This window comes from Clinocottus analis, unplaced genomic scaffold, assembly GCF_023055335.1.
Source record: "Clinocottus analis isolate CAN_PGR_092001 unplaced genomic scaffold, fCliAna1.0.p SCAF_22, whole genome shotgun sequence".
Classification (NCBI taxonomy): Eukaryota; Metazoa; Chordata; class Actinopteri; order Perciformes; family Cottidae; genus Clinocottus; species Clinocottus analis.
Genome location: NW_027175954.1, coordinates 10,398,715 through 10,412,500, shown reverse-complemented (window position 1 = coordinate 10,412,500; position 13,786 = coordinate 10,398,715). Strand labels below are relative to the sequence as shown.

At 38.8% G+C, this 13,786-nt stretch overlaps 1 protein-coding gene across 3 annotated transcripts in view; it reads right to left on the bottom strand.

The window, feature by feature from the left end:
• dnah6 (dynein, axonemal, heavy chain 6) overlaps positions 1 to 13,786 on the bottom strand; it is a 48,700-nt gene that overhangs the window by 27,290 nt on the left and 7,624 nt on the right. For all 3 annotated transcript variants that reach the window (XM_068588522.1, XM_068588524.1, XM_068588523.1), the window contains 21 exons: positions 13,207 to 13,299; positions 13,003 to 13,122; positions 12,437 to 12,617; positions 12,233 to 12,329; positions 11,646 to 11,874; positions 10,749 to 10,913; positions 10,151 to 10,261; positions 9,897 to 10,022; positions 9,584 to 9,739; positions 9,050 to 9,211; positions 7,470 to 7,607; positions 7,024 to 7,191; positions 6,782 to 6,930; positions 4,875 to 4,982; positions 4,578 to 4,704; positions 4,089 to 4,301; positions 3,783 to 4,004; positions 3,456 to 3,578; positions 2,219 to 2,401; positions 1,757 to 1,900; positions 13 to 234 (listed from right to left, as the gene is read on the bottom strand). In XM_068588522.1, coding sequence (XP_068444623.1) covers positions 13 to 234; positions 1,757 to 1,900; positions 2,219 to 2,401; positions 3,456 to 3,578; positions 3,783 to 4,004; positions 4,089 to 4,301; positions 4,578 to 4,704; positions 4,875 to 4,982; positions 6,782 to 6,930; positions 7,024 to 7,191; positions 7,470 to 7,607; positions 9,050 to 9,211; positions 9,584 to 9,739; positions 9,897 to 10,022; positions 10,151 to 10,261; positions 10,749 to 10,913; positions 11,646 to 11,874; positions 12,233 to 12,329; positions 12,437 to 12,617; positions 13,003 to 13,122; positions 13,207 to 13,299 — 3,237 coding nt within the window. The remainder of the gene's footprint in view (positions 1 to 12; positions 235 to 1,756; positions 1,901 to 2,218; positions 2,402 to 3,455; positions 3,579 to 3,782; positions 4,005 to 4,088; positions 4,302 to 4,577; positions 4,705 to 4,874; positions 4,983 to 6,781; positions 6,931 to 7,023; positions 7,192 to 7,469; positions 7,608 to 9,049; positions 9,212 to 9,583; positions 9,740 to 9,896; positions 10,023 to 10,150; positions 10,262 to 10,748; positions 10,914 to 11,645; positions 11,875 to 12,232; positions 12,330 to 12,436; positions 12,618 to 13,002; positions 13,123 to 13,206; positions 13,300 to 13,786) is intronic.

Below are 13,786 nucleotides of genomic sequence, written 5' to 3'. Positions count from 1 at the left end.
ATGAATCCTTACCTTCCCCACTCCAGTGCTGCCAGTGAAGAGTACAGAACGTCGCACAGATAGCAGTTTTTCCATCAGGTAGCCGTAACGGACAGTGTCTGCGGTGGGGACTAGCATCTCAAAAAAGGGTTGTTCTCTCTCGTATTTGAATGACGGGATTATGTTGTCCCATGGTTCCAGACGCTTGTGGTTAAAGTTCATATACGCACTCCACAAGGTCTCATGCTTCGGGAGCTACGTGGAACACGTGAATACACATTAATTTACACACATTAAACTGGGCAAATATTGTATAATTACTTTTACAAAACATCTACAAGTGTCTTTATTAGAGTATATAGCATTATCTATACAAACTCCTTAGAAAACAAGCATTTAAGAAACTCGTTTCACTCTGTTGCTGATTGTAGTCTCTGTTACGTGGCATTTTGAAAGTCGCCCTGCGGCATTTGAATTAGTATTTGTTTGCCCCATTTGTTTTTTGAATGCTGCCATTACCGATGTGTGAGCATGTGTGTGCCTTTTGTTTTACATCAAGCTAACAGCTGGGAGTTGGCTGCACCGCCTTCATCTCATAGTAGACACACAACACCATACAGGCAAACAGTTCCCTGACCTAAATGATATTGACATTTCAAATATATAAACTACCACAAACATCATCATCAGCTCTTTATGAACAGTCAAAATTCAAGTCACCATTCAAAGGCATCTTATGATCCCCCCCCGCTCCCGCGCACCCCTCTTCGCCAGGTACCTTTCCCAGGGTACCTTTCCAATATGTTCCATGTAAATTGCTTCAGGCATTACTAAAATGTATAATATGGATGTTTTTTCTTATTGTTTTCAGTACACACGAGCGACTGGTAACATAATCCTCTTTCAAATTAGCTGAGCTCCGGCTAGGAACATCACGTGCCAAGAGTACTTTGATGTAATACAGTATGAGCTCACCTTCAGGCCTTTTCACATATTTCATGCTTATACCAGCAAATGCTTTGATATAAGGATTATATTCGTATAAAGATATATAGATAATCTGCTGATTGCAATGTATAATTATATTTATATTAAGCACTCAAATATCCACAATGTTTTATAACTAGAAGATAAAATAACATATTTCATAATGATTTATATGGTCAAGTATCATACTACTTTATAAATGATGGTAACTTATTGACTTCAATGCTAGCGATAGTTGTAATACATTATGATCTTTTTTTATTAATAATGCATTATACTCACTGTTAGAGTATAATACATTACATGTGATTTTAAATTACTGAAAGTGGTCATTTATTGCTTTAAATAAAAATGAATTTGACAACATTTGAAATACATTTTTTAACTCAAGCAACAATGGTCACTTAGAAAACGTTATGAATTATAATGCATTATAACAGTAATATGATTATTACAATATACAACATAATATGAAAACTATAATACACTATAAGCCTTAAAAAAAACTAAGTATTAAGTATTATGATACTTGACCTTATAGGTCATATACATTGCTTTATTATGAATATACTTGAGTATGTATGGCTATAATTATACAGTAATTTAAGCAGATAATAGTGCATTATAAGTAGTTTTAAATGCACAATAGACATGAAAATACATATAACACTGGACATGTAAGACACTGACATTTGTGTCTGTTTGTTTTTCATTGTGATATGTAAAATAAACTCCATCTTGTAAATCTATATCTGTATATATTTCTAGGTGTGTGCACATGTTTATATACCTTCACATTAATGTTGCCTTCAAACTGCTTTTGAATGAAGGTGTCAAAAGCATCCCAGTGAGAAATGGTCAGGTTTCCTCCTATTGCCCACAGGTAGCAAAATATGAAGGTCGGACATAATACAGTGTTGAGGTGCTTGGATTCCTGCCACAAACACACACAGACAAAAATAAAAACGGGGAGAAACTGTATGTTAATAAGTCATAGTACAGATATGATTCAAATTAAGGATAACCTTTATTAACTGTATGTGGGATCCACTATAAGGTATAAGTGTTGTGTGTGGTTTAAACAGATGCTGCCTTTATTATCTGACTTTGCCGACAACAATACTGAATCTTTCTCATTAAAGTACTAAGTTACTGTGAAAGAATGTCCTCATTTGCACAAATGGTCCTGTGTGGCTCCATGGATAGAATTAAAATAGACTAAAGTGACAGTTAAACCATGTATTTAATGTACCATTTGAAGGTCTGGCCCTCCTTTACCCAGCAGCAGTGCCTCCAACAGACAGCACAGAGTGGTCACTTTACTGATGTCCACCTGTCGAATTGCCTGAGTGCAATACTTGAGAACGAACTGAAGACCCTTCTCTACATATTGCTGAAACAGCTCCAGCAGGTATGTTCTCACTGGGTCTGGGAACTATAGAGACAGCAGGGAGATTGATGCAGGGAGAGCAGGGTAAGGTTATACAGTGATCTTTACGCAGGCAACTTGGTTAGTTCAACTTAAGAGTTATATAGTTGGACATGTTGGGAAAATATTTGTTCACTTCGTTGCCAAGAGTTAGATGAGAAAAAATGTTTTCAGTATGTATTCAAAGCACAACTGTCTCAAATGTCTGGCTGTAGATTAATATCTAAATGCCAAACATGAGCATAGTATTGATCTCCTCTTCTATGAGCAAGAAATAGAATGAGCCAATTAAAACAAAACTCTTGAACTTATCCTTGAGGTACTGACTACAAACTGCCAATTTGTAGCAGTGTTAGAGAAAGATGACAGCCAATGCTCTTCCTGTCCCCAATAGAAACAGAAACAAATATTCCCAGAGTTAGTATATCTAAGTGTAAATCAATACTAAACAAATTAAAAACTCTACAAATCCACATATTTGTTTGTGTGATTATCCTAGACAAGCGAAATACACAAACACACAAGAAGGTCACTTGTCTCCTAATGAAGAGCTTTAAATACTCAAAGGCGGGAGATAAACGTGGAGAGAGAATAAGAGAAAGCGTGCACAGGAAAGCAAACATATGACAGATTTTCAGATAAATACAATGTCAACAAACAGACTAGTCTCAGTCAATTAGACATTGGCACAGTGAGAGATATACAACAAGAAAGAGAGTGAAAGTTAAAAGTTAACAGGAAGGATGATCCACTCTCACTGCGGTGTAAAGTCATCCTAAAAGACTTAGCGCTAAATGTTGGAAGCATTAACTTTGATGTGATGTGCTGTCCTGAACTTTTATGGTAAAGCCTAAGTTCTTCTCAATAGAATGCCTGATAAAGCACATTACCAATTGTATACCAGTGCACAAACAGTTGGGGACACACAGTCTCTCACACAAAGAATACAAAATTAGAATAGATCTTCAATTACAATGAGCATGCTTTTAGCCAATTCCAAAATACATTTTGTAATTGCAAATACTGTTATCAAGATGACAAGAGATACAACATGTACAACCTTGTCTCCGAGACCACTGATCCACGTCTGGACATAGGGCATCCACTTGAGCTCGTTTGGGTCGATATATACCATCCCACAGCGACTGACAGTGGCTGGAGATGCTACAGCCAAGTCCTGGACCTGAAAAATACAGTTAAAGAAGGCTAATAATAACATATTTTAGGGCAACAAAACTCTGTGATGTCATGTATATATTCACTAAAGCAGAAAGCATCAAACTCGTATTCAAGCTCTAGCGGTTTATTCTTGGACCCGTCTTTGACAATATGACATAGAAAACCTCTTATTGAATAGACAAAACATTAAACTATGGTCAGCTCTAACCTCAAACAGCATATGTATGGATGGTGTGAGTTTGATTCGCTCGCTGTTAGCCAGACAGAGCATCTTGTTGTCATCCAGCACTGTGTTCATGTTCTCAATCCATAGGGCATCAACTGGCCCATCGGAAACCACCCACTTGTGGTCGTCAGTGGTGTCGCTGACCGCATCACGGACACTCAGCGCCATCAGTCCGTCACGCCACTCAAGTGTTAACGTATTTATCTGAAGTGTTGAGGAAAATAATGAATGAATGTAGAGAGAGAAGTATAGAAGCCTTTGTGTATTTTTTTCTTTCATCTGCAGTACCTCGCCGTAGAGCTCTCCCATAGTGACAGATTTGGGGTTAAGAACATAGGTTTTGACAAGTTGATAGAAGGGGTTATTATCCCCATGCCCTGTGCGATAGAGGGTCTCCAGTGTGTCTGCCAGGACTCTGTAGACAGTGGTCTTACCTCCACCAGTAGGCCCTACTAACATGACACCATGACGCACTAACATGGTCTCATACAACTGGATCACCTGGTCGTATAAAAAGAAGAGGCAAGAAGGAATTAGGGTGGCTGGCCATAATGTATCATTTTCATTATTGTTAACAAATCTGAAGATAATACAAAGACAAATAATTGATCCTATGAACAGCTATTGCCAGTGTGGCCAAAGCTACCCACTGAGCCGCAGCCGCTTGATGTTAAGCAATACCAGCCTCATCTTTTAAAATGTATATACTTTATGTGAAGCGTTTCAAAAAGTTAAAATAAATTAAGGAACATCACCCCCCCCTTTCCCCCACTGTACCTTATTGGTCATGCTAGCCAGTGGCTGTAGGTTTCGTTTAATCAGAGACTCCACGATAGTGGTTTCGAGCACACCATAGTCATGATCAGGAATACTGACACCGGGGAAGAGGTCAGATAGGATACCACTAGAGGGGGTTGTTAGCATAATACAAACACATATCAAGATTTCACACACAACATAAATTTTAAAAAAAAACAAACATATTTCTGCAAACAGGCTGTAGTAATAGCTTAATGTCATGTTCTTATTGTTCTGCATGCAGAATAAGATATGCAAAATGTGTGATCGGCATACCCAAATAGCACAGTATCATCTGTGAGGAACTTCGGTAGGTTGGAATCCCTCAGGGCTCTGATAAGAACCACATCCTCACTGAGGTTGGGGTTTGTTCTCTTGAGAGACCTGAGAACACGCACATCATTTGTGTTACTGGAAACATCAAGCATCAAGTCATTGCCATTTTACAAATACTTGTTTTGCAATATGACTACGTTAGCTGTATTATATTGAATATTCTAAGATTGGGCTGTGTCTTTTTTGCTTTATCCTGGAGTTATTGTCTTTAGGTCATAACACTGGTGTACTGTTTGTTTCTTCAGCATTTTCTTCCTTCGACATGATGTTTTGTTCACAAGGCAGAACAATCCTCACTTAACATGTTGTTCACCACAGACTACATTGAACTTCAGTTTCTCAGTGTTTCTCATCTTGTTGTATTGTTGACGTGTAGACATCGTCCATTTTCTCTTACTTGTCATAACATTGCTCCTACTGAGCTCGTATTCTGTGGGTTAACAGTCCCATCTCATATATTTCAGTCACAATTTTCAACTATCCACTTTCATGCTCTTTAAAAGTGGATGTGCTTTGATCAGCGGTTTCAAGACCAAAACTCTTCATATCCAGCCCCGCCTTGACAAGAATCTGTCAATCATGTCAAATGATCTTGTGTCATCACTTTGTAATAGCCTTTTTAGCTGCTATCAGAATTTTCAGCAGATGTCTGTCTTCCCTTAATACAGTATATGTTGTCATATTACAAAGTAGAACAACATACAGGACTTGGGTGTGTCATAGTCCAGAATTATGAAAATAACCATAAAGACATTTCCCCAGAACTGTACAATTTCCAGACATATACAAAATACATTACATTTACTGACCCACATTTCCTCCAACATGGTTGAACAATACAGTGTTCTCTCCAAGTTGTATCCTCCAAATATTTGACCGTTCATTTATTATTTAAAAAAATAAAGACTGTTTAAAACTAAGTACAACAAATTAGAGACAGAGTGGGAGATAATAATGTGTGCTTAGTGAGGAACAAGCAGACTCATAAAAGTAATATGTAAGCAAAGACAGAGAATGAATCACAAGCCTATTACAGTTCCCTGAGCTCCAGCTAATAATCAAACGGCAACTTAAGCATGACTTTTACTACAAATGGTGAAGAATATCCATTCAAATCTAGTTGAAACAAGGTTCTTGGTGCATTTTCCAGCATGCAGTGGAATCAGGTGCTACTCAGTTCTCGGACAGCCAACCTCCAAGGTAACTAAGGTGCACTTGATTTGCAGCCTTTAATTGTGCAAACAGACAAAAATGTTGACGCTGCTATTTTTACATCAAAATTAGTTTTTACTCTAAATCAGGGCTGCAAATCAATCAGTGTGTTCAAGTCCCTTTTCTTCCCTTCGATATCCATTTAAATATACAATATACAGTTCACTAAGAAGGAAATTCATAGATGACACAGAATAAAACTAATGTTTAGATTAAGTGCTTATTTTCTTTTATCACCCGTAGTCACACTAAGAAACAATGGGTTTATTTCAACAGTCAGAGGATTTTACCCTATGATCCGAGTAATCACTAGTACCTTATTTGATCATTTAAGGCTTTTGCAGTTGATCAAATTTTTTCTAATTATATATGAAAGTTGCAACCTGCATGTTCTATCTGCATGTTCTACCCTTTGATGTGACTTGGGGGTATGTTCACAGCATTTCTGCAACATAACAGCCTTTTCTAAATACTCCTGTCCATAAACATAATTTTGAAATATCATCCTGAATAAACTTAACTCTGATAGATGGCAACGCGATGGTGAATAGTATATACGCTATAATATTTTGGATAGCCTATTAGTTCATTCTTGAAAACACTTGTGCCAGTGTATGTGTGAGTGTGATTCTGACCCAGCCATGACCAGAACAGACTTCACGGCTCTCATGCCAAAGTCATAGTGGTCTTGCTGGGACAGCTGCTCAGAGCACAGCTTGTACATCTGGGTCATTTTCCTCGCTAGGATCATACTGGACTCAAATCCCTCTGAGTACAGAATCACCTGAAGGCAGAGAGAGAAACAAGGTAATGATAAAAGATTTGAAGCAAAAATAAGCATGCAAATACAATGGCGCACACACAGAAGGCCTGTTACCTCAGCAATGAGTGCGTAGTTTGGTACCATCATGGCTATGGGTCTAAAGAGAGCTTTAAGGTTGTCGGGTAGCTCCGTTCTTCCAGCATAACCTGGGTTCATGGTGATGAATGCTGCACACGTGCTCACCAGCTTGATCTCCCGGCCCTCAAATTGAAACCTTGACAGCTGTGTAACACAGTTAAGTGAGATGCTCTCGTTTATGAGCGTGTTATGTCTTAACCGTTGTGCCTCACCAGTGTCCTCAGAGAAGAAAAATGTATGTTTCTTAAATGTCTGCGCTAAAAAAACTGCCATAAATAAAACATCAATATTATTCTCCACTTTCATCAAGTTTAGTCCTGGTCATCGCTTACCAATATTCATTATATAATGCCCCCCATGTTTGTTGTAAAGAAAAAGACACCAATTAAATAACTTTATGTATATGAAATGAGAGTGTGTACCTTATTAGCTTTGGCGTTTCGTATGGTTATGAGCTGCTGTGCGATGACAGACAGCACTTCAATGTCAATTCGGTTAAATTCGTCAAAACAGCACCAAGCACCCGACTGAGCAAGTCCGCTAAAGAAGCGCCCCATCATCTGGAAGACAGAAGTGTGACAAAGAAAGAGAGAGCAAACAGGTAAAATAAAAATGCAGGTTTGGGTTGTTGCTGAAGCAGTTATATCAATACACACTCTCTTCAAAGTCATGGGACTCCTTTTACAAATACAGCAGGTTCTCAGAAGACAAGATTTGCTAATCGACTAATGCCTTGATCGGTTAGTTTGTTTGTGTTGTTGTGTGACTTTCGTGTTTTCAAGGGTTAGGACCGACATGAGTGACAGTCACGTTCAATGCGTGACACTTAAGAGCCCTGATACCTTAGTCTCTCTGCTCCTCCTGAGTTTCTTCTGCAGCTGTGTCTTCTGTTGCTGACTTCGGTACTGGGGTAAATAGGATGTCTATGCAGCAAATAGGTTTACAGATGTGCTCCTTAGCGTCAAATATCTTCGGTGAGTTTGAAAAGGAACGAACGCGCCTCGGCCCCAAATCATTTCTTTTTGCCGTGAGAAATTGGTTGTTTGGCGTGAGAGCGTGTGAAAACATGCAAAAGTGTGTGTCACACGGCGAAACCGTGACAGTTGGTAGCTCTGAGAATGGCTTTCCAGCCGTCTTGACTTTGTGTGTTTCGGCTGCATTGACGCCAACCTTGCTGCACTGCAAGACAAAGTACTGTTTAACATTATATTTAAATGGACAATGTGTCTCAAGGTCCCAATCTGAAGTTTTTGGGGTTTATAAAATACAGATATAGTTGTACATATAATTAAAGGTTATTACGAATATATGCAATTTCAACATTGTGAATGTTTGCCAACTGATCACAATGAATGCAAACTGACTGTTTAACAAACAGAAACAAATAATACCTTCTCTCAATGTGAAAGGGATAGCAGATTCCAATCTTGGGATTTTAATTTTAATCAGTCATCCCTTTTATTTACATATGACAAACTTAATGTGCCCATTACTAGATTGTTATTGCAATAAAACACACAAAAATAACCAATTTTAGGTTGTTATCAGCCAGATATTGTATGATACCTCGTATCATACCATCAGCATGCAGCCGTCTGATGTTACAGTGACTGCTACTGATGGGCAAGCAGAAATGAGAGAATTATTGTTTTTGTAACATAGAGGAAATAATTGTATCTGGTTGAAGACAATGTTTTGGAAGCAAACAAGGCTCTCTATGCACTTTTATTGGCACTTTACTGCTTTATCAATAGCGCCATCTAATGGTATCATTTAGCAGGTACAGTGAGAGTGAGATGAAGCCTTCTTGAGTTAATTAAATGTATTATTTACTTTGAACAAAAGAAGAAGCAGTGCTGAGTTACATGTAGGTAAAGAGGTGCAGGGGAAGAAATGAAGGAAGAAATAATTAATAACTAAGTGGATGTACAAGTAAAAAAGAGAAACAGAATGAGTAATAAAAGAATGTGGGTTACAGATGACATAGTTTTTCATGACTGACCTTGTAGTCAAGTCCATCAGAGCAGTTGAAGACCACACATTGTATTGCAAGAGCCTTAGCCAAGTCCTTGGTGGTCTCAGTTTTGCCCGTACCTGCTGGCCCAGCTGGTGCTCCTCCCAGGTCTAACTGGAGAGCCCCCATCAGACACAAATAGCAACGGTCCTGGGCAGGGGGAGAGATAAAACACAATTTAAGTAACAGTAACAGACACAACATGCTGTGTTTCTGAGTCATATTTTTAGTTCTACATACTACAGAACACACATTCTATAGACAACACTCTCAGCTCCGTATAGTGGTTTGGTTGTTTGTGTCTTTTCCATACCGGTCTGTGGCTTCACAAACAATCTAAACAATTATCTTTATGAAGCCCTGCAGCTAGTGGAGGCTTGTTTAACTGTGGATACAATATGTGTTCCCAGTTTGACCTTACTTCAGTCACATTCAACATAATGCATAAAACTTTGTGTTAAATTAAAGTTGGGACAGTATAAGGCATGTGTGTCTCAGTATCGACATGTATTAATGTGTTACCGTGAGTGGTGTTATAACCAGTCTAGGACAGGATCCCAGGTATTCATAGCCATAAATGTAAGTGGACAAAGCCATTTTGGCTACACAGTTGTCCAGGTCCAGGTCCCAGTAGTAGCGTAACTGTCTCTGCCATTCAAAGTTATACATTGTGTCCACCTGAAACAGATCACTGAAGTTACTTTAAGGCAGTGAGTTGTTAAGAATATTTTCTCATTGCATGAAAAATCCTCCCTCAATACCTGAAACAACCATACAAAGCCAAGGACAGACGTTGATAAATGCTGACTTTCTATGTGTGTTTGTACTATTGTACCTTTTGGCGGATTAGATCTGTTACAATGTCTCTGGCATGGACGTCGATGGTGATGAGGGCAGTGATGATATTACGGTGTAAAGCAGGCAGCTGTCCTCGTACTAATGCCGCCAATGCATTCAGCCTCTGGAATACACACAGATACACACAAGTATTATTAATACTTTTAAGTTAAAAAGTAAATGTGCAAACTAATTTAGATTTAGATTTATTTGAGGAAAAGGCAAGCAGTAGAGTTAATTGGTGTGGTTTACATCAAAGTTAGTCAGTTCAAATTCCTGCAGGGAAGCAAAGTGATTATGGTCTCCATCTAGGCAAGCATCCATGTCCTTGCACCACATCAACTGGGAGATGGTCAGCACCACCTGGTGGACACAAACACAAACTGAAGCTAAATCATGGCGTACAAATTCATGAGACTTAGCACAAAGCATTACGTGAAATGATAGAAAGCACCAGTGTAACATTGGAGAGGGACCTCTTCATTGACTCCGCTGTGTTGCAAGGCCATGTTTCAACGGTAGTCCGAAACGAATAAACCAAGGCAAAAGGTGTTACTTAGGTTTTGCACTTGGCAGCAATACCACAGACTGGGTAAGAGAGGCGTGAGCGGAGGGGTGTTCAGTTGATTGCAATCTATAACCCCAACAAGAGATGCCACTAAATCCTGTTCCTTTAATATCTTGTTAGCTCCTATAAGTAAGTTATAGGAAAAATCCTAACAATTCTCATGGTTAGTTTGCAATACAAACCCAAGGAGAGTTATAATCTTTAAGTAACATGTATGTTACTTAAAAAATATGAAAAGCTCTGATCCACTTAATATTTGTGTGTGTGTCTGTGTATGTTTACCTGTGATGGATGTCCAGCCACCACCCATTCCTCTCTAGACTTTAACTGGTAGTCAACGATGGCAACTTTGCTGAGACGTCGCAGTGAGGAGAACATAGCCTCCTCCACCTTGCAAAGCCAATCCTCCACATTGCCTTGTGCCTTAAGACCTTTAGTTAAACGCACCTAAACTTAGACACAGAAAAACAAGAACAGTTGTCATTTAAGAGTTCTGTATGAATCTTGTCTCCATTTGCACAGTCTTGATTTTCCTTCTGTGACCATTGGACTGCAATGGTGAAAGCCAATAACCCCATGTGGTCATGACTAACAAGCCCTTAGTCCATGGATGGATTACTAAATGGGCCTAACAGGCACAGGGGTTGAAACAGTCAGGGGCACCCTACACTTCACCCAAAAACTGTCAGTCAAAAAGCAGCATGCCAACAAAAAAAGACTACAAGGAGACTGAAAACAACTACAAAGAGAAGCAAAACTGCTGCAAAGAGACACTCTTAATCAGCCAATGAGGATGTCCGATATAGTGGGCAACTCAGTAATCAGTGCAAGTTAAATTGCTACTGGACTTAAATAATTATTAATTATCCTTCCTACAGAATTTGAGATGTCAAACACGCCAAAGCATGTCCAGTTTTTGCCCTTATTACTGCTCATAGTTTGCAATATTTGTAAACCTGCTTTATTAATGTACTCATTTAGGGCTGCCAGTTAGAAGAAGAGGGGTGTCATTCAAGATGGCTGACAGGGTTATCTTTTCTCATAGTTTATACACTAAGGAAGGTAGCTCATGAGTGTATTTATTTTCACTCATTCTCTCAGCAAGGACAGAAACAAGATGTTAACAAACTATAAAACAAAACATGCTGACTAAAGGTGTTACGGTTGCTCAAACCTGACCTTCTCTCCCTCAGGGGAAACCATGTACAGGATGTCTTTGCTGAAGACTGTCTCCTGTTCTCCAACATCCAGCACCATTCCTGTATTGGTCTCAGAAGATTTGGGCAGCAAACCAAACTCTAGCTGTTTAATGGCATCAAAACACTTCCTCAGGTGGGGCTGCACCGCTTGGGGGTTTCTTGTCTGGGCCAAGATCTTCAGCAGCTCGTCGTTAGATAAGAAGTAAAACCTGCGAGGGTAGAGGATTGATCAGAGTATTTAACACAACATACCAGGATCCAGATTATAGTGTTTATCACCCAGTGTTCACTGGAAAGAGATGTATAGAGTAACAACTCTAACCTGGTAACCTCATATATATATATATATATATATATATATATATATATATATATATATATATATATATATATATATATATATATATATATGTATTATAGTCATACATTTAAAATGTAGTTTGTGCACAGGGAAAAATAACCAAGAAAGGCGAGGGAGGAGAGGATGATAAAAAAAATGTAAAAAAATATGGAGTATGACGTAAAAGCCCCGTTCTAGTACGTTACAAACCAAGCATGTATGTTTACCTGGGGAAGATTACTCTCTTGGATTCCAGGTAGTCTTCCAGACACTTCTGTATCTCATCCAAAAGAGTGTTGTTTTGTTGAAAAGTCTCCAACTGATCTGTATAGCATGAAAAAGTGCAAATGCAATTGTGTGAATCTGTCTGCCTTGCCATGTATACATGTCTTCTTGTCTTGTGTTTCCACCAATCCGATACGGCTACCTACCAGGCTGTGTGGCTGCTTTAAGGGCATTGGGCATCTTGTTGACCTTTGCCATGATCTCCTTCCATGACTTGTCCACCTTGAGAAACATCTTGGACTCAGCAGGCAGCTGCCTCTTGATGTCTGGGGCCAAGAAGATACTCTCCAGATAAAGCCAGTTTCTTTGACATGTAAGCCACTCTTCCTGGAAAGGATGTTAGGAGAGGAAAGAAAGAATAAATAAAAAAAAGGGGGAGAGCAGACAGAACCATGTGAGCAGGAGGTAAAGAAAGAAGAAAGAGAATTTAAGATTTAAAGGGCAATTATGATAGGAATAATAGTAACAATGTTAATATTGCCTTATATGAATATATAAGGCAATATATATGAATACAGCACTCATTTAATATTATCAAAGCAAAAGATAGTCTTCTCGTTTGCAGCCACTAGGGAGCGTTACTGTGTAACATTTGAGACCAAATGCAAAGTCAAAATCTGCATTTTGCGTGGAAAGAAGCCACTACTAACTAGAGAAAAGTCACAGAGTCAAATGAAAGATAAGTCTGTTCTATTATTTTGAAAACCGTTACCAGAGTTTGGTTGAAGAGAGTCAGGTTTCTCAGCAATTTGTCCACCCTCGACTTAATGGGAGCTACGTAGCGAGAAGATGCCACCGTGCCTACATTGATAATGCTGTCATCCAGGAGTACCTTTGTAATAAAACAAGCATGAAATCACACAATAACAACTGAAACACTACTAGAACGCCAACAGACTGTTCTGCATATTATCACCTGGATATCATCCGTGCCTCCCAAGATAAAACCGTCTTTTGAGTCTCCGTGAGATAGCACAGTAAACTCTGTGTTCTTCCAAATTTCCTCCACCTACATGGTTCATTGAGAGGGCAGAGGGTAAAGGTTTAAGTTCATGTATCAAATCTGTATTGTGCACAACTCCAGACTAGAGCTGTACAGAAGTAGCAAAGATCAATTGAAAATAATTTGATTGCTTTCAATTGACTATTGTCAATGCCAGCTTCTACCATACCCACTTACTCGCACCAAGTTGCAACCATCAGCCCATAACATGCCATTAGGCACTCGCCATAGAAACCTTAAAGGTTACAATAACCCCCCACTCCCTCTTCACACCCTCCCCACTGGACTTAGTGCCAATTCATAAAAAAAATATATGGATTAAGCTTCAAATGATACTAAGGAGCATAACTGCAAATAAAGAAATAGAAAAATTCTCTGTAAGCAAAGATGCAGTAGTTGAGTCATTCACTATGAGTCATCAAATTGGCTGTGTGGGCATCAACATCTTATGATTAAAAGCAAATCCTATTCAACAGACAGGAAGGTAGAGAGT